Below are 19,715 nucleotides of genomic sequence, written 5' to 3' on the forward strand. Positions count from 1 at the left end.
TACAAATCTTAATAAGTTTATTCCAAAATACACAGAGTAGGGGTTTTGACTGATGTATATTTGTAGGTACAAAGGTACACTTCATATTAAATTCATATTATTAAAGCCCTTACAAGAGAATCAACCAAGCAGAAGATGACAAGCTTAAAAGAGATACCATTGTGATTCCAGAAAGACAAGAAAAACAAACAAAATTCCTCCTTACTTTCATTCTTTCTATCCCATAAAGTGTTTATGAGTAGCTGGGTTTAACTATTCCTGCCTTCACTGAAGTAATCAATAAGGGAACACCTTGTATAAAGAAGCATGCATTTTCTGCAGTTATAGCTAAACAGAACAGATTTGAACAAATTCCTAAGGATCCACTTTCATTATTAAAGAAGAGTCTGAATTTTCAGCTCTGCAAATAACCAACTGAATAGCCTGTAACTCGATTTTTATTAACATCCCGTTGTCTGTCACATACCTCAAAGTCCAAGTTTCCCTATGTATAGTGTTCCAGAGTACTTGACATCAGACAGCTGGCAATTTTCTCAATATGATGTATAACAAGTGACTTTATTGGGGTAATTTAGGACAGACCCTGTAGAACATGTAAAAGAGTTCTTGGCTGGGAGCTGTTTCTCCAAATCTATCTGAGAAATGGCTTGCAATCTTACTCATCTTCACAGGTGTTTGATGCCATTGATTTACAATTTTATATTGCAATTCTAACAGGTTAGCTGAAATAGAGCATACATGTATGAAGGACATTATTGAGTCCAATATCTCCGGCTCAAGAGAATGAGATAGTTCGCCTTCCCATTTAATCATAAATGTTTCTTTAGTGGGCAATAAAGAAAAAGCAATGGCTTTATACAATCACCCCACAATGTTCCGAGATTCATTGCTAAGGAATAAGATTTGCTCAGATAAAAAGGATTCTCTAATACAAGTAGATTTAACTTCAGACTGAATAAAGGAACTCCTGAACTGGAAGTAAAGAAGCAAAAAGGGAAGTCTAGCACGTTCCACCTTTGTTGTATTTCTAAGTGAAACATGAATTTGTTTTTACCGAAGGGTTTAAATAAATATTCCAAATAATTGAAATCAGTTGTTTCTGCAGTCTTTCGAGAAAATAGGAGCAAAATACACGATACACTTATAAAAAGAGGCAGATTACTTTTAAAGCTGCTACAGACATCACCCCAGGAACAGAGAACTTGGATTCAGCTCTGGTCCATAAAAAACACGGGTTTCACACCTGCCAGCTCATGACACCTCTGTTTTCAAAACCTACCTAGAAAGTCAGTTCCCCTTAGCTGAGTAATGAGCTGGATTTATACATCTGTAACAGAACCCACTGTACTAAAGCGGCTTGCATAGTGCTTTTAATGATTCCCTTTCCTGCCCAAGTAAATTTAGTAGTAAGTCTTTTAAACAGGATGAAGCACTGAATGGGGTGAAGTTCACAATAGTGAACTTCAAAACAGACATAAAATAGAGATCACCTAATTCATTCGTACTGAACCAACCTAATTAATCAGCAGTGCTCTTCAAGTACATGGCTCCACTGAGCTGTGCAAATAAGATCCCTGTATAAAAATGATACGTATTAAAATTAAATTGGCAAAGTGTTTAGTACCGGCCTCACTCTGCTCCTGCTGAACTTTAATTCTTCTGTCACAAGGTGCTTTGAAAATTCCCATTCAGTGGGACCAGCCCTTCAGTGAAGAGCAAAAAGGACAAGGCGATTTTGATGATTTTACATTATGTGGCCTTTCCCAGAACGAGTGCAGTCCCTGATCTCTAGCTGCTGAGAATCACCATGGATAGCGGTTCCCCAATTAGGCTGCTTTCTTCTTGGACACAGGCACAGTAAGTTTACACCCAGCACAGAATGGCGTGGCAATTTAAATTTAAATGTGGTTAAATGGAAACCACATTTGTCCAATCCTCTGGATGAGAAGAAAACAGCTGTAACACGGCAAAAAGATATGCACACATTTTAATTTTTTATGAAGTCTGCTGAAAAGACAAAATCAAGATTAGAAAAATCTTAATAGTATTTGTATATTACTTTCTTAAAAAGAGAGAGAACCTGGTATTCTTCTGTTCACTTACAATTTCCCTAAAATCCACCAAGAGAGATAAAATATTAGGAACGGTCTGTTTGGAATAAACAACAAATAGCAAAAAATTAATTAGTGTACAAAGCGAGCCTATTGTCAGTCCCTGAGCCTTTGCTGCCTCTGACTATAGCATCTGGGTTTGTTAATGCAGATGACTCACATTGTTAAGTCCTTGTTAAATAACTAGATGATATTTTGGATTAATAAAATGGTCACTCTAATTTTAATGACATTTCTTTTTAAATTTAAGCAAGAAGAAACAGATGTTTTAAACAGACCAATCCTCACCACATGGTAGCTGCTCAAGCCTGTCACTAAGTTTCATGGCTTAACAGGAGCAAGGACGACATGAATTAGTAACCGCTTCCAGGATCAGGCCCTTGACTAGCAACATACTGAGATTTTTTTAAAGCTGTGTATACTGAAGTAGTTCACATCCAGGATGTAGGAAAAAAATCTCCTCTTAGCTTAGTTTAGCTTGTAGCTGAATAAGAGAGCCCGCCATGGGGGATGCTTTTCTTGAGAAATGCTTTGCCCTCCTAACACGGATTTGATTGTGGCTTTGACAATCAGACGCGTCGTGGCGGAGAGGATGTGAAAGTGAAGCACCCGAACGGCAGTTGGTGGTGACGTCCTGTTTGCTGAGGACCGGAGCAAGCTCAACACGCCCGTGGGGACTGCGTCTGTAACCGACAGCTACTGCACCCCTCCGGAGCGCAGCCTTCTCCTGCGCCGGCTCCCTGGCAACAATGCCGTGGCTGCCCCTTCTCCAGCTGGCGTCCGGAGCGTCTTCATCCACACCAGCCTCTCTCCGTGAATCTAGAGGTCACAGGCATTTTGGCGGCCTCCTGTGCAAGGACCATTCGCACCTCGCATACTTAGGCTCACTTTTGCAGCCCAGAGGCTCCACTGAGCCGCTGTATGAGCAAAGAGGATGGACCAGCAGCCGTAACACAAGCCTGGGACTCTGGAGATGTATGTACAGTTCAGCACATGCTTCACAAATGAGCACCCCTGTGATGCAGTAAAAGTAACATAAATAAAAAATGGTAAGCTCCACACCCTGGAGCTTTTACTGCTCCAGGCCAGACATAAAAAAACCAGATAAACTCTCTTCACTTATGTGTAACTGCCTCTACGTCACCACAACCAACACTTAGGGCCCAAGTGGATGGGCTCCCCCAGTACATAAGAAGTTGTGCTTATTGAATAGGTCACTGCCACCTGCCAGCTACTTATATCTCTCTGCTGGAGTCCGCTGTCTCCTCAGATGTTGGCTCATTTCATCCTAATCTGAGTTAGGCAAACAGGTCTGAGCTAAAGCAGGTAGTTTGAATAGTAAATCTGGTAACCCGGCTCATTTAATCTGAAAAGGGTCAGGGAACACACGTAGGAGCAACTGTACCAGCAGATGTGAGGAGCATTAATACCTGGCAGGGACGACGCGGACAAAACATGGGGATGGTAACTTTTCTCACTGGCTCAGCCGGGCTTTGGAAGAGAGCACCTGTTTACGGTCGTAGGACATGCATTTCTTTCGACAGCAGTGCTGGTTAAACAGGTCCTGTTTATCTCCCCCTGCCTCCAAACCTCCTCTTCGGTCAAACAGCAAGAAGTGGGTAACAACGGCCTCGTGTGCTCTGCCCCTTCCCTCCCCCTTCCTGTTATGCCAGCACTACTGGTTGGACCGTTGGGTGAGTCAGTGCAAGGATCTGGATAAAAATAAGTTTTCTTTCTCCCCCTCGGGTTACCGGCACCCCATGCAGCTGCGCAGACCGTTGCACCAGCACCCCGGTGCCAGGTGGTTACGGCAGTCACCTGGAGCTGCTGGAGCTGGCCCTGCAGCTCAAACGAATGTTCACGAAGTCACCGCATTCCTCCCTTGTGCCTCACTTCCTTGAGGGCGAAGCGGGAGTAACTGGACTTCTCAGTTCGCAGGAGCGCTTAAAGGATAAAGGTATCAAAGCAACAGCTCTCAGACTAGGAAGTCTCCCCCTCGGGAAAGCACAGCACATACCAGGTTGGGTTGGAGAAAGCTCAGGGGAGTCTCATCTGGCCTCTCCAACCTCTTGCCCCCCTCATCCTCTTCCCACCGTCGCAGTTCCCCCCTCTCCTCACCGAGAGCGCTCACTTTGTGCCCCCTACGCAGAGGGGCCGAAGGCAATTGGCACTGGGGAGAAACTTGGAGGGCAGGATTCATCTGGAGAGAAAGCAGCAGCAGGAGTGATACTCAGGGGTGGGTGATACCGCGTGACTTACACTGCGAGAGGCTGAGCTGCAACAATTTGGGGTTACCCGGAGAGCGAACACGCGTGTGCGTGTAAAAGGGTGGGGAATGAAGATAAGGTGGGGGAAGGAGGGAGTTACAACCTATTACAGCAAAGGAGAAAGGTGGGGCTCCAGCTAAAAGACTCGGAGCTGCTGTGCTAGAGATTGTGAATGGTCAAATGCTACAGCAATGGGTCAGAAATAGAGTGCGCCAGGCAAAATGACAATTTTGTCACAATTGCAAATATTCAGAATTGCATACACACTATAGTCATAGAAAAGAAATTCAGCTCGCAAAGGCACAAAAAATTGTGCCATCTCGTATTGAAACCCATGCATTTCTGGCGGTACATAAAAATATCCTACAGACAAATTATTTTTCTTGGTGAAGACATGGAGGCCACAGTAATCTGTTCCTAGAAACAGCCACTGAGAAGTACTGCAGGCTATAGGTAATATTTGCATTGTGATATATAAAATGTGTAACTGTACTGCGGACAAAGTTTGAGAAAGAAAACTAGGGCTTTTTTTTTTTCCTTGGAAGACCCAGCCTGTTTACAGCTAAGGTAGCAATCTCCAGTATTTTATGAGTGTGAAAGCTGTGCGTTGTCAGTTTGACTGTTTCTTCGATGTATCAGTCAACTCTGCATGCTACAGCTGACGATGGAAAAGACCTCCGACCAACGTGTAGCTAACAGCAAATATTTCTTTTGGTTTCCCTTGTGTCTCTTGCACGTCAGCAAAGAAAAGATTTGTAAAAGGCAGGAGAACCGGAGAGAATCATTGGCAGAGAACTCTATGATCAGTGTTGTACTGAATGTCGTTTTAAGTTTTCTAATTTGTAAGTGAACGGGACCATAAATTATTAATTCAAAGGAAGGCTGGCCTTTTCCTAGATTTCTCCAAAATGCAATGATGTTCCCAGACAATGACGTAGGATCCAGAAATATTAGTGCAATTCAGGCTCAGATCTCACCAGTGGGCAAACCCAGAAATCAACAATCCCTACTGTTACTGCCAAGTGGAAGATTTTGTTTTGATTTAGAAAATTGGTTGGGCTGCTATCGGACCAAAGAACAGACTCAAGAGCTGTTTTTCTTAGAGGCCTCAGTCCACAGAAGCACTTAATCAGGGTTTAACTTTGAGGAAGTGAGTGATCTTATTGACTTCAATGGATGATTCGCATTTGTAAAATCGAGGTATTTAAACATTCTATTCAAGTGGTCTAAATCCAGCATGGAATAAAATTGCTAATGTTGCATTTCCATAATAAAATCGTGTATGACATTCTTGAGGTGGAGACGGTGATGTTTTGAAGTCCTTTTGTTTACACATTGCCAGAAGAAATTGATTAAATTGCCCAGGATTAGTGGCTGCTAAAGAATGGATTTTAATTAAATGGTAAAATGTGTCACTCTCGACACGTTTTAGGCCACAATCTGTTGGCATAAACTGTGTTTTTTCAAAGTTCATTATGACCAGCTACAATAAAATTATTACACTTGCCTACAGGCTTTACACCTAACAGATTCTGGCTTATCAGCTGGATATCAACTGCAATAGTTTACATATTACATTTGCGACTGAAGTGTAAATATTACGTAATAAAGAAAACACTACTATGTTATATTTATATTTATATGTTGACCACATAAGGGTTCTCTTAAAAGCAAAATCCCATTACTATAGCTCCAAATACCAAGCTAAAGCATAAAACTAAAGCTCTGAGCCGGCCGCTTACTTTTCTGTGATCTGATTCATGTCTTATTGAAATCAATTAAAAGATTTGCACTGACTTCAGAATGATTTCGATTGGATGTTTAACTAGTAAAAGAAGTGATAATTTAATAAAAGCCCACATACTTCTCTCTTTTTTCCTCATTAAATCTAACGCCAATCTAAAAGAAGGAAATTGAGAATTACAGTGGATTTGACAACTGTTTCATTGAACTGTGGAGTGGATTTAAACACAAAGCACAACAAGAACACAACAAAAAAGGGCGGGGGGGGGTGTGGTGTACATAGGGATTTCTCAGACTGTTGTGGGTACCCAGGTCAGATGCAACAGGCTCTTGAACCTCTGGCTGGACTTCGACCTCATCAAAAAAATTAGAGACAACGCTGTTTCTCCCAATACCTCTGAAGTAACACCTCACAGCTATTAAAACATTAGGTTTTTTTCTGTATCTCTCTTCAGTGTTACTCTTCGCGAGACTTCAAAGCCGCTGCTCTGACCAAGCGGAAGGACGGCTGCCGTGCTGCTGGGAAAGGCACCTCACTTCCATGGGGTCGAGCTACAGGCGCGTCTGACAGCCTAGAGCGTCTGTACGGACGTCGCAGCCAACGGAATAAAAAAATCACCAACAATAAGTTTACAAAATGATGTCCTTTATTCTGGAAAGGGATCCCAGAGCACCAGAGTTTATAATTGATTGGGAAAAAATCAAGAGAAAGAAACCACGCTAGGACAACTTTGGTCTATAGAAAATAATTAAATTGAAGAAACAATGAAAATGGAACTGAAGTTGAAACTGCACACTTGCGATATCAAATATCAACGCAATCATTTTGCAGCAGATAATATGCATGGCAATTAGAGCCTTTTTACATTATATTATAATAAATTCATAATTCATGCATACAACGAGAGCTTTTGGAAAGGAGCATTTGAATTTAACAAACACTACCACTCATCATCTCAGCAAAGATGGCAAAAGGAATTTCAACATTATTTGCGATCTAAAAAATTGAACCATCGTTGTTGCTTTGTGTTGTGCTTCCCTTGCACAGACTGCAGTGCCTTCTGTCTGCTTTAGGGTGTGGCATCTGCCATTGGGGAGGAAAAACTGGCATGTGTTGCCTTTTATAGCAGACTGATTTCATTGTGCCGAGGGCCTCTATTTTATAGCCTCTTAGTTCCAATCCTGTAGCCGAGTTGCTGAAACAAATGGGAGGAAAAGGAGTCAGTAGTATAAACTCTTCAGTTTAAAGCCTCATCCTTTTTTTTCTTTCCCGGGGAAAACAGTTCAAAGTAAATCCGCGTTAAACTTTGCGGGTTATTTTCCTGATCGGAAAGAGTTGCGGAGCGCGTCAGGAAGCGCAGCCAAGGCGCTATCAGTGCATCTTATCTGATTTTCTCTATATATATTTCTGCTTGAATATGGATGTCTTAAAGTATAAATGTGTAATTGATTTTGTATTTTATTTTGGAGTACACATGTAAATAAATACACACAAGTAGACACCTATATTTATATTTGCATATGAAAGACTTCAAAAAATCAACTTATGTGGTTTAAGGTGTATAATTAGTGTGCATTTGAATATAGAAAAGAAGAAAATCCAGGAGAAAATGTCAAAAAGGCTCACTAACAAAGATGTAGTATTCTCTTGGCAAAAGCTGATGAATGATTTGGCATGAATTCATCTTACAGTTCTGTTATTCTCTCTCCTGCAAAGATGATATACCCCTTTCTAGCAGTTTGCATAGAATTGCAATTTGTTGTTGTTACAGACTGTAATGACCCTTGGGTATGCACCTGATTCCCCCCACTAGAATTACTCACCATTTTTTTTCCCGCTCTGTGTTCTCCTGCTAGCCGTATAACATCTTTGCGCTCACAGAGTACCAAAAAAAAAAAGAGAGAAAAATGCAATTGTAACAGAAGCATTAGCAAGATGTACTTGACGAGCGCTGAGACTCTTCAAAACTAAGTCCATACTGGAAATCAGAATATCTCTTGACTTTTCAGACTGAACTAAAATTAACAGACACTGGAATCACACTGTTCATACATTTATCAATAATCTTTGCCTGTAATTCAACATTGTAGCATGAAGCTGCTGCTCGCTAATGTTTTCACAGCGGATTCAGAAAAGCCTACCTACTTATGACAGCATCTTTCCCGATACGCTGCGTTTTTCTCTGCTACTGTTACTGAAGCTCCTATTTATCCATTTTGAAATTTGAAAACGTTCTTGCCTTTAACAGAGCGCATATTCATTTAAAAGTGTGGTCTAGACCCTTACTATGTTGAAAACGTTCGCTGATACCCCAGTTTGCTACATTCATAGCCAAGTATTCGATCTCCCAAATGCTTTCGTTAGTTGAACGTAGCGCGTGACGATTACCTTTTCTTATCCCAGGGTATCATTCATATTAAGACTGTTATAAAAAACCCCTCCGAACCATTCTGAAGGATGGTTTGAAAATGTAGGTCAGCAGCTTTCCATTTGGAGCAAGAGTTACTCGGATGACGTATTTCGGGTCTTGCCTTACTACATTTTCACCAGTGTCTGGTGCGTACTGGAAACTACATTGTTGGGGGAAACAATCACGAGGCCGAAAACGTCTCGCTCTCCTTCATCAACTCTTCTCGATCTGTGTAAAAGCATCATCAGCGCAAATGACCGTTAGGATTCGGAGGCAGCTGGACAACGTGGACAACTGCCGCGATGCTGCCGCTGCAGAATTTTAGGTTAAATTCTACAAACGACCGCACACACAACATAAACCTTCGGGGGGGGGGGGGAGAAAAACAAGAGTCTTCTTTTTCCGTGGCACAGCGAACGTTTCCCGGCGCTCGGAACACAACGAGGCGGCGTCCGAGCACGGGGCCGGGGGGCAGCGGGCCGCCCCCCCCATCCCGCCCGGCCCCGGGCACGGCGCCCGCCACCGCCCCCTCGCCCCCGGCCGCGGGGGGGGGCCCGCCTCGCCCCTTCGCCCCGCAGCAGCCCCGGCCCGATGCCTCCCCTCCCCCGCGGCGCGCACACGCGTGGGACCCGGCGGCGGGCAGGGGGAGCCGAGGGGGCCGCGCCGCGCACCACCCCCCCCCCCCCCCCCCGCCCGCTGGGCCGCTGGCGGCGGCGGGGAGCGGGAGCCGGGGCCGCGCGGAGTCCAGTCCGCGTTTTGCGGGTGCGCGGAAGGAGCGGCCGGGGCGGAGGGGGCGATGGCTGCCGGCGCCGGCCCGCTCGCTCGCTCATGCCATGCTGGGCCAGCGCGGCTCCGGCTGCCGTGTGTCTACCCATATCCGGGTTAGAGAGGAAAGGCGGGAGGGAGGGAGGGAGGGAGGCAGGGAAGGAGGGGGAAAAAAAAAAAAGTTTCATTTAAACCCGAACAAAAAAACTTCCAACATGAAGCCCCGCAGCGGGAAGGGGCTCGGGCCGTGAGGCGTCCGGAGCGCCGCTGGCCCCCCTGGCGGGCCCGGGGAGGGGGAGCGCTGCGGCGCGGGGCGGGCCGCGGGGGATTCTCTTGGCTCAGCCGAGTCTCTTCCCCGGCCGCTTCTCTTTCTGCCCCTCTCCCTGCCCCCACCCACCCCGGCTCGCCCCCCCCCTTTTTAAGGTGGGGGTTGTGTTTTTTTTTATCTTTTTTAAAATTTTTCTTTTTCTTTTGGTAGTTACTGTTATCGGTACTAATTTCTCCGGACTCGCAATGTTGCGATGATCATGGCCGCGCAAGTCGCAGCGGCTCCGGCGGGTGCGAACAACAGCAAGGGCAAAGCCCCGAGCCTGCCGGGCGGCCTGGGCCCGGAGCGGGGCCCGGGGGGGGCCGGGGCCGCCGCCGCGGGGGCTCCCGGGCCGGGCGCCGCGCTGGGGGTCGGCGAGGGGAGCCCGGCCGGCGGCAGCCTGAATAATGTAGATCACCCTCTCCCGCACCGCCACAGCGAGCCGCCGAGCATGGCCAATAACGCGGCTCCCGCCGCTGCCGCCGGTAACAACAACAACAACAACGCCGGCGGCGGCTCCTCCTCGGAGCCGGCTCTGAAGGAAGGTGGAAGCTCCTCGGCGTTATCTTCGTCTTCTTCGTCTCCTTCTTCTTCCTCCTCCTCCTCCTCCTCCTCCAACCCGGGCTCGGCCATGGAGACGGGGCTGCTCCCCAACCACAAGCTGAAGAGCGTCGGAGGCGATCACCCCGCCGCGCCGCCCCACCACCACCACCACCATGCCCACCACCCGCATCACCATGCCCACCACCACCGTGCCCACCACCCGCACCACCACCACCATGCACTACAGCAGCAGCTAAATCAATTCCCGCCGCCGCCGCAGCAGCCGCCGCCTCAGCACCATCCCGTGCAGAATAACAACAGCAGCCTCGGCGGCGGCGGCGGCGGCGGCGGCAGCGGCAGCAACAACAACGGCGGTGGCGGTGGCGGCGCTGCTCAGCCCAGTGCAGACATGGAGCAGCAGCAACATGGAGGAAAAGACAGTGTTTTGGGCGCTCAGGCCGAGCCCCCCCAGCAGCCGCAGCAAATGCTGAATAAAGGCGCCGACGAGGAGGAGATGCCCGGCAAGATGGGCGAGCCCATCGGCGGCCGCTACGACCACCCCGGCTTGGGACCCCTGGGCGGACAGCAGCAGCCCCAGCAGCCGCCCCCGAGCGCTGGGAGCGGCGGCGGCGGCCTCGGCGGCGGCGGCGGCGGCGGCGGGAGCGGGGGAGGCGGCGGCGGCCCCTCCGCGGTGGGTGTCTCGGAGTTCAATAGCTATTATGGCAACGCTGCCCCTGCCCCTGCCAGCAGCGCTACGGCGAGCCGCGCCGGGCCTTGCTTTGATCAACATGGCGGACAACAAAGCCCCGGGATGGGGATAATGCACCCCACGGCGGCCCCCAACAGCATGGACCCCCTGCAAAACTCCCACGAAGGTTACCCCAACAGCCAGTACAACCACTACCCGGGCTACGGCCGCGGCCCCGGCGGCGGCGGCGGCGCGGGCGGCGGCGGCGGCGCGGGAGCCGTGGCGGCGGCGGCGGCGGCGGCGGCGGCGGCCGCCGGGGCAGGCGGCGGCGGCTACGGGGGCTCCGCGGCGGGCTACGGGGTGCTGAGCTCCCCGCGGCAGCCGGGCGGCGGCATGATGATGGGCCCCGGCGGCGGGGCCGGCCTCGGCAAGGCTGCTGCCGGCGCGGCGGCGGCGGCCGGCGGCTTCTCGCGGTTCTCCGGGCAGAACCAGCACCCGTCCGGGGCCACCCCGACCCTCAACCAGCTGCTCACGTCCCCCAGCCCCATGATGCGGAGCTACGGCAGCAGCTACCCCGACTACAGCAGCCCCAGCGCCCCGCCGCCGCCGCAGCCCCAGCCCCAGGCAGCGGCGGCCGCCCCGGGAAGCCAGCAGGCAGCGGCGGGCATGGGCATGGGCAAGGACATGGGCGCCCAGTACGGAGCGGCGAACCCGGCCTGGGCAGCGGCGCAACAAAGGAATCACCCGGCGATGAGCCCCGGGAGCACCGGGCAGGCCATCAGCAGGACGCAGGTAACCCCCGCGCTCGGGTGGCGGCGGCTCCGCGCCGGTCGGGGTCTCAGTTTCCTCGCGATTCACTTTCTTTCACTCCCCCCCCCAGCCCCCTCTCCTTTTTTGCTTGCTTTCTTTCTTTCTTTCTTTTTTTTTTTTTTTTATTTTTTTTGTTTTTCTCTTCCTCCGGGCCACTTCTGCTCCCCGTCGCACCGCCGAGCCGCGCACAATGCGCGGCCCCGCCGGGGCCGGAGGCATCGGAGCGCGGCTCTCGCTGCCGGGATCGGGCCGTTCCCGGACCCGGTTCGTCTTCCCGTCCCTCCGCCTCGGCGCGGCGGCGGCGGGGCGCGGGGCCCGGGCGGCTTGGAGCGGGGGGTGGGGGTGGGTTTGGTCACCGGAGTGTCGGGCCCGGGGGGCTCCCGCGGGATAACGTCCATTATCTTCCACGGGGCGGGTTTTTTTTCCCTCCCCCCCCCCGCCCCGTTCCCTTCCTCCTCTCCCGTTTCGCCGGCCGGTTGTGTCCGCACAGAGCGAGCTGCGCCGCGGCGCGCTCCTCGCGAATGAGTTTGGTCAGCGGCGGAGTTCCCGCAGCGGGATCCGCGGGGCGCGGGGGCCGGGCCCGCCCGCCTTTTTCCTGCGGGGCGAGCGCGCGTGCGGGGCGTGCGTGCGTGCGCGCGTGTGTCTGTGCCCGCGCCTCGGTCCCCGCGCGGCGTGCCTCGGTCCGGTGACCTTAGCGGGGGACTGGCCCGCCGGCAGCACGCGCGCGGCGTGGGTGCGCGCGCGCATCGCCGCGCGGCTCTCCCCGGACACGCGGAAATCCAAACCGGGGGGGGGGGGGGGGGCGGGAGGGGGGAAAAAAAAACACGTGGGGGAAAGAAAAATAAGAAAAAAAAAGAACGAGAAGTCCTTGGCGTCGGGAAAGGGGCGCGGGCACCCTGCCCCCCCCCCCCCCGCCCCGGCCCGGTGACTCCGCCGGCCGGCCGATCGATGGATCGATAGCGAGGCGCGGTGATGGCGGGGCGGCGGGCCGTGGCGCAGCGCCGTTCCGGGGCGGGCGCGGCGCGCGGAGCCGGGTAGGCCGTCCGGCGGCGGGCGGCCGGTGCCGAGGAGCGGCCGGGTCTCCTCCGCCAGGTTCGGAATTTGAATTGTGGAGGTAAACCGGCTGCAACCGTCTCCAGACAGCTGCCTCCGAGTTGACATCTAATCTGCCATCTGATTGGCTCCCCGCTCGCCATTGGGCACCTCGCGCCGCTGATGTAAATAGAGGCGCGGAGCGGCGCCGCCACAGAAAGCCCCCGCCGCAACACAGCGCCCGCCCGGCGCGCGGGGCGGCCAGGGGCGCGCGGGCGCCGCGAGAAGCCGGGGGCATCGCCCCCCTCCCGGCCCGCCCTCCTGCGGCGTCGTTACACGGCGCGGGGGTGCTGGGGTGGCTTTTTTTTTTTACACCCCCCAACCCCCCCCCGCCCCGGGCGTCGGTATATTTATTTATTTGCTCGGGTTTTCATTTCCGCGCTGACGGGAGGCGGTCGGGGGGCACCGTGTAACGACGGCGCGCGGGCGGGGGAGTCCGGGTCCCGAGCCGCGCTCGCGCCTCCGAGGACGTTGTGTAACGCCGCGGCTCGCCGATGTCGCGCGGGGGGCTAGGTTCGAAAGCAAGAGCAGCGACAGCAACGACAACAAAAAAGGTTTAATGCGTCCCCTGGTCCCGTTGCGTTCCCACCAGCTCGGCGCCGGACCCGCCGAAAGGAGCCGGGGCGCGCTGGGTGCCCGCCGCCGGCGGGAGGAGGCCGCCGCGTGGGGTGCCCAGAAGGGGAGACCGAGCCGTGCTGTCAGCGGCCGCGTTGGCTTCGCCTCCCAAGCGAGTCCCGAGATTTCGGGGGGGGGGGGAACGGCGCCTCTGCTTTCGAGGCGCTGTGTGAGCGCTCGGAGAAGCACCGGGAGTTGCTGGGCTCGTCGTCGTTCCTCTCCGCCGCTGTGAGGCCGGGCTTGAATTCTCAGTAGGAAAGTGGATTCTGTTAAATGGAGTAGTGCGTTACGATTTTATGGGTTTCTTTTCCCTTCGACAAGATCTTTCTATTAAGCACTGTTAAATCTTTTAATAGCTTTTCACAGCGAGGAGTGGCAAGAACAAATGCAGGTGTTACGCTTTTGGGGTCCTCAAACGGCTGGACCTTCACGTAAAGTAAGGAACAGAACCTGGAGAAAACGTCGCTTAATGTTGTGAACGGTGTGTTAATCCTGACAAGATAATAATAGAAGCCCTGGATGGACTGGCTCTGTGTGTGTTTTCTGTTTCCAACAGACCACTCCTGTCACGTTTCTAGTTTTTATTCCATTTCCTTTATGCGGCTTCCAGGGAAATGAGTTATTTTTTTGTGAGTGTTAATTTTTACCTGTTTTAATTTGCAGTGATAAAAGGGTCACTGGAAGCCGTAAGGTAATGAGGCCTCATATGCATAACCTTTCATAACAAATTTAAATATATTTGCATTCTCTGCTTGCTTTTGAACACAGGTAGTTCAGAATTTATGGCTTTAAAAGCTAGGAAAATCGTCATCGGAGTACTATTTCTTCACGGAAGAAACTGTTTGAAGTATTTTATTTTTATTGGAGGAGTGAGAGTAAATTCATTATGTCCTCAGTATGACCCTTAGAAACACTTCCTTACATTTACGGGTTTACATCCTCTTTCACAGATTTTTCTTTTTTTTTTTTTTTTTCCCCCGTAAGAAGTAGGATGCAGCTTAGAAAGAATATTCTGGCAAGGGCACAGTTTCTTTGGGGTTTTTATTATTACTACTTTTTTTTTTTCCCTCAAAATAATTGTCAGAAAGGCAAGTCATCAGTGTTCTTTGTATTATGGTTTTTCCATCTAACCAGTAAGTGATTGAGAGAAGATATTTTTTTAGACTTTAAATTAATATTTTTAATGTATAAAATAGGTTATGTCAAATTAAAAAAATGAACATTTACCATTAGCTTACAGAGCACAATTATTTTTTCCATTGTTTTTTGTTTTTAATTCCCATGTGCCAATCTCCAGGCATGCTGTATCATTAAGTAGAGAAATTGATTGCTTTTTGAAAGAGAAAACCAGACTGTTCAGTCCAGCGTTTGAACAGAAGGCTTCTCTTTATTTTTCTTAATAATCATCTGTGTGTACACTCTATATATGTGTATACACACATTAGAATATACTCACTCGTCATGTGTCTTTGCAAAGCAGATGATGATTGGCCCCCATGCCTGTAAGAAACTATTGTGCTGCGAACTGAGGAAGGGGACCCTCAGTAAGCTGCAGCATCTGTGATACTTGTTCAGGAAATTCTTGCTTCAGCATGGGTGATTTTTGTAATATGCAGAACTGTGGCGTCCCACTCTGAATTGACTTCTCTGTTTGTCCAGCCTGTTAAATTATTTAAGAAAATTCTGCTTCCATTTCATTTGATTGCCTTACCCAATTGTGAGAAGAGATGTAAGCTCAAAAAAGAGGCCTGTCGTTTCTGAAGAAGCACACGTTTTCAAAGCAGATGGATATTGCTCACGTGGATACATCGATCTGATTGTGGAGGAGTTATGTGATGCTAGTACAGTACCTCGTCATTCAGCTGTTTTGATTATTGATTAATTCCTTGGCAGTGTACAGATATTTAGAGTCCTCAGGCTCCTTTTATTCTTCACTTCTGATGTGCACTGCAGCAGCTTAACGCATTAGCTGGCCTCTGTGTGTGTGCTTTATACACATCCTTCTGCTTTGTGCACATGTGTGAGATTTACGTACACCTACACACAAAGAGAGAACCTGGGTCTTTTCAGGAGTACCCGCGTAGCGTAGGGCATATAGCACGCGTTAGGAAAAAGATCTGTCGAGCTGCTCTTAGTTTGTGTGTTTATCAGCCGTTTGTTTTGCAGGGGGGAAACTCGGAATATGCCCGATTCTGCAGCTCTGTGTATGCCAAATAGATTGCCAGTACTGGGAGTTCTGGCTAAGCCAGGGCTGGAGGATCATGTCCCGTGCCTGAAGGCCATTAAACAGCTGTTAGTGTGGGGAATAGATGCTTGATGTCTCAATGGGAGAATAAAATACATTTTTCCCTGTGCATTTTCAAATAAACAGTTTAGTATTCACATAGCTTCTATTTGGAAGTAGCAAATAGCAATATTCTCAGTTAGTAGCATCTATATATGCATTACGACCGTATATTTGACACTTTGTGGTTTGGTGTTCAGTTATTGGTTTCTGTAGTAGCGCTTATGCCTACGTGTTGAACAGCAGGACCCTGTGTACAAGATGCAATAAAGAAAGAAAGATGCAAACCTGCCTACTGTATTACTGCCCCTGTCGTGTCAGGATTCTACAACTAAGCAGTCGATTGCTGTCTCTTTGGCATTCTGATTAAAGTCTCTGTGGATGAAAACTAAGGCATTTAATCCATTGCCAAATTTTCTTGTTACGTAGGTAACAAAATTTTTGAAATTACTAAGCACGGTCTGTTGGGTGATGCTATTTCATTCTGAAACAGTATCTTAGTTAAAACTAGATGAAATTCAAGCAATGAAAACAAGTTTGAATAGCTACTGATAGGTCTTTCTTTTTCCTACTTTTGCACCTCGATTAGTTTATCATAGGTATACTGAAATTCTCATTGCTGATGTGAGAATGACAGTAGTTTATTTATGCTTGTGTCCGTAAGATTGTACCCGTGTCCCAACTAGTTACATTTCAGTACTTTTTTCAAAATGTGCCATTTATCAGGAGGCTTTGGAGATTCTCTGTGGATATGTAAAGTAGTGTTGCCACACTCGCTGCACATGCATGCTCAAGGCTGCAGAATTTCAGTAGCATGTGTTTGTGGTAGGCTAACTTACTGGAATACATGTTAGAATTGTAATTATTAAAGTACTTTGGAAAAAAACTTTTTTCTTTCGATTTTGGGGCTATTTACATAGTGCTAAATACATGTTTTGGTAGGATTGAATGAGGACTTTAATTAAACTTAAATTAAAAGTATACCTTAGTGGTTTTCAAATTTGTTTTGAAAACTAGCAATAGAAGAGTGGTGCTAAGCAGTGTTGGTTTTGTACTGCTTGGTGCTGAGAGAAGCAGGTAAAGGTAATACATGAAAATCTGGTGGAGCCAATCGTATTAGAGTAAAATTTATTTTAAAGAATCCTGACTTGTTAATAAATTTAAATATTATTGTTTAGTAAACCTGAAAGGTTTCTGTACATCTGATGTATGTTTTGCCTTTCAGATCGTAAGGTTGCTTTTTGAATTCCTCTGTTACCCAGTCGTACCCGTTCATGCTTGGTTTTACACACAAATGCTGATGTGCTGGCACAGGGCTGCAGTGGTTGTGTCGCGGGTGGGCTGGAGGATTTCTGTTGTACTTCCAGTTCTGAGCGTGTGGCATCCAGTGATCCACGAGGAACATGTCCGCTCCAAAAGGGCCAAACCCATCCAGGGTGGTGTTCCACTGCAGTGGAGGAATCCCGAGGGATGAATGTGTCCCAAGATAGCTGTGTAATTTGTGAACGGTGCGTTTTGGGGACAGCAGATGGCTAATTTGTAGAGGATTACTTTTAGCTACCTTTATTTTCTCAGTAACAATGTTCCAAGTGTGTTTGATCTTTACACTGTCTTTCTAGTGTGCCTTGCCACTGGAGTGAGAGACAGTTCTTCGTGCTGTACAGGGTGGGGAAACGGGGGCATGTAGCGTACACCTTCCTTCAGGCAGGCATGCCTTGGCACAGCTGAAAATAGAGGTCTCTTAGAAATAAATAGGGTCTTGGTGACATAACTTGAGCTTTTGAATAAATCCAGTCTTACTGTGAACACGCTCTGTTGTGGGAGAATTTAAGCGTTGCAGGCATCTATTCAGACAACCGAGAAGACGAATGACTGAGCGAAACGAGGGATTTGTCTGCTGTGTCAATATAGTCACCTTAAACTAAGGGCACCATCATCTAAAATTCAAGCGTTCCTTGCACTGTTTCATCATTACGTACTCAATGTCAGCTATATAAAGTCACCAGATTTCTTACAGAAATTATACTCTGAGGAAAATGGAGTTGAGCAAGTGCCCAGGAGCTTAGCTGGTGTTACAGAACTTGCCCTCTGATGAATACGATGTACAGAGCACAAGTACATGCTGGGGGGGTGCGGGAGTGCATGCACAGGCGTCCTTACCACCAAGGCCAGTTGTTTTATCTGGCAGATAAACTGTCTTGATTTTTACAGTGAACCATTTTGATGCAGAAATCACAACTGTTGTGCCTTGCTTAAAGATTGCTTTTCATATGGGAGTTGTTCTTTGCAAATATAAAGTACCTGTTAGCAAACTTTGTATTCCCTTTATAGGTAGCTTGCTTCATCCGAAGGCAACTGCAACTATTTAGAAAATTGTGTAACCTAAGACCATTATCCTCATGCTATTACAAAAAAGTTTAATTTATGTTTGTTAAATCCAATGTGAAAACTCTGTAAAATTTTTCAGTAGGTATGATTTGAAAGGGTGTTGATATATCTTGCATTTATATTCGATGTATAGTGGAAGCGTTAATTTCCTTATAAACTACCAAACCAAGTCGTGAGGCTGCTGAATTCCTGAATGGGTAGTGGCCAATTTGTAGATGTAAAACAGAGTTGGATGGTTCTGCAGTGTGTGTAAGGAATTGCTTTCATTATAGAGCTATCAGTGTTTGATCTACTTGCATATTACTTCTTGCATTTGAGTCATGGTGGGTTTAGTAACGATATCAGAAGGACTGAGCATGTGTAGAAGTATGTAATCTATTTATTAGTTTCCTTTCTCCAATTTCAAGAACTATTAGTTAGCTGATCTTTTGCACCTGAACTTGCCCAATTGCCAAATGGTGTTTTGCATTTAAGAATTCATTGCTATGCCTTGTCTTCCCCCTGTTTCATAGCCATCTCAGACTTGAAAAGATACTGAAGTAAGGTTTGTCATCTGATAAGTGTTTTTGAAGAGGTCCATCTCAGTGATGGGCCCTCTGACACTTGCGTCTTGTAGGGCTGTGTCACTGGTCTCCCCCGACACCCCCATCAGTCTCTTTCTGACCATTGTGGGGTGGGGAAGGAAATTTCTGCTAGGTTGTTTGTTTGTTTGTTTGTGTGTGTTGGGTTTGTTTTTTTTTTTAAGAAATTGGATGTACATGGGATTTTTGTTTGTGAACTGTTTTCTTTAGCATGTTGCTAAAAAAGGATGGTCATGAAAATGGGAAAAACTCTTAATAGATGACTCCCCCCCCCTTTTTTAGGGTGTAGTGTTAGTTGTGTTGCTGATAGGGTCTTGTAAGCTTCTACTTTAAACTGTTGCACTCTGGTTTTTTTTTTTTTCCTTAAGAGCTTTGTTTTGTATTTTTTTTAGGTATCCATTTACTCAGTAAGTCTTCAGTAACAGGGGTTTCTGTTGGGTGTTAGTAATTTTTTACCTGTATTAGTTACAAAATGGTTTTGATTCTGCCAAGTTACTGAATCAATTTATTTTCCCTTTAAAGACCATGTGGCCAGGTTCACTGTGAAGCTCTGTTGCTGTAGCTACATCGTTGGGATCAGGGAATTAATTGCATTGTTGACTAATAGCTGTTGTGGCAAACCCCTTTGTATTTAGCTTACCATTGGGGTGGTAGTGTATCTGCACTGGCAAAATAACAGCATTTAATAAGTAGCCTCTCCTGCGGGGTTTGCAGGTGAAGATAAACGGCTGAGTTTTTCGCAAGGTAGATAGTTCCGCGTGTTTTGGTCACGTTTTAAGGGAGGGCTGTCTTGCTGTTGCACCATCCCTGGTACAGCTGGCTTTCAGAGAAGGACCTGAAGTTTGAGCAAGGTTGGTTTTTGTTTGTTTGAGTGAAGAAAGAGAATTGGTTCAGAAAATCCCAAAAGGAGTGATGCTGTTTTAAAACATGATGGTAGTCACGTGTGCTGTTGCCAGTGTGGACATGGTTTAATTCACAGATTGACTGAAGTGGAATAGTGCCTTCTTTACACAAGAAGTGACTTCAGTCATGGTAAGTAAAGTGTGTGACTTCAGGAAAATGGTATTAGTAGAGGATTGGTGCAGGAATTCTGGATAGCCCTCTGCGGGC

At 48.1% G+C, this 19,715-nt stretch overlaps 1 protein-coding gene across 8 annotated transcripts in view; it reads left to right on the forward strand.

The window, feature by feature from the left end:
* The first annotated feature begins 9,772 nt into the window (after nt 1–9,772).
* Nucleotides 9,773–19,715, forward strand: part of ARID1B (AT-rich interaction domain 1B) — a 330,840-nt gene continuing 320,897 nt past the window's right edge. For 5 of the 8 annotated variants that reach the window (XM_075413849.1, XM_075413851.1, XM_075413852.1 and 2 more), the window contains exon 1: nt 10,019–11,627. In XM_075413849.1, coding sequence (XP_075269964.1) covers nt 10,056–11,627 — 1,572 coding nt within the window. In that variant the 5' untranslated portion in view covers nt 10,019–10,055. Of the gene's footprint in view, nt 11,628–19,715 lie in introns of all 8 variants that reach the window. The other 3 variants (XM_075413854.1, XM_075413856.1, XM_075413855.1) reach the window with 2 other exon arrangements.

Source organism: Opisthocomus hoazin, chromosome 2 (assembly GCF_030867145.1).
Source record: "Opisthocomus hoazin isolate bOpiHoa1 chromosome 2, bOpiHoa1.hap1, whole genome shotgun sequence".
Lineage (NCBI taxonomy): Eukaryota > Metazoa > Chordata > Aves > Opisthocomiformes > Opisthocomidae > Opisthocomus > Opisthocomus hoazin.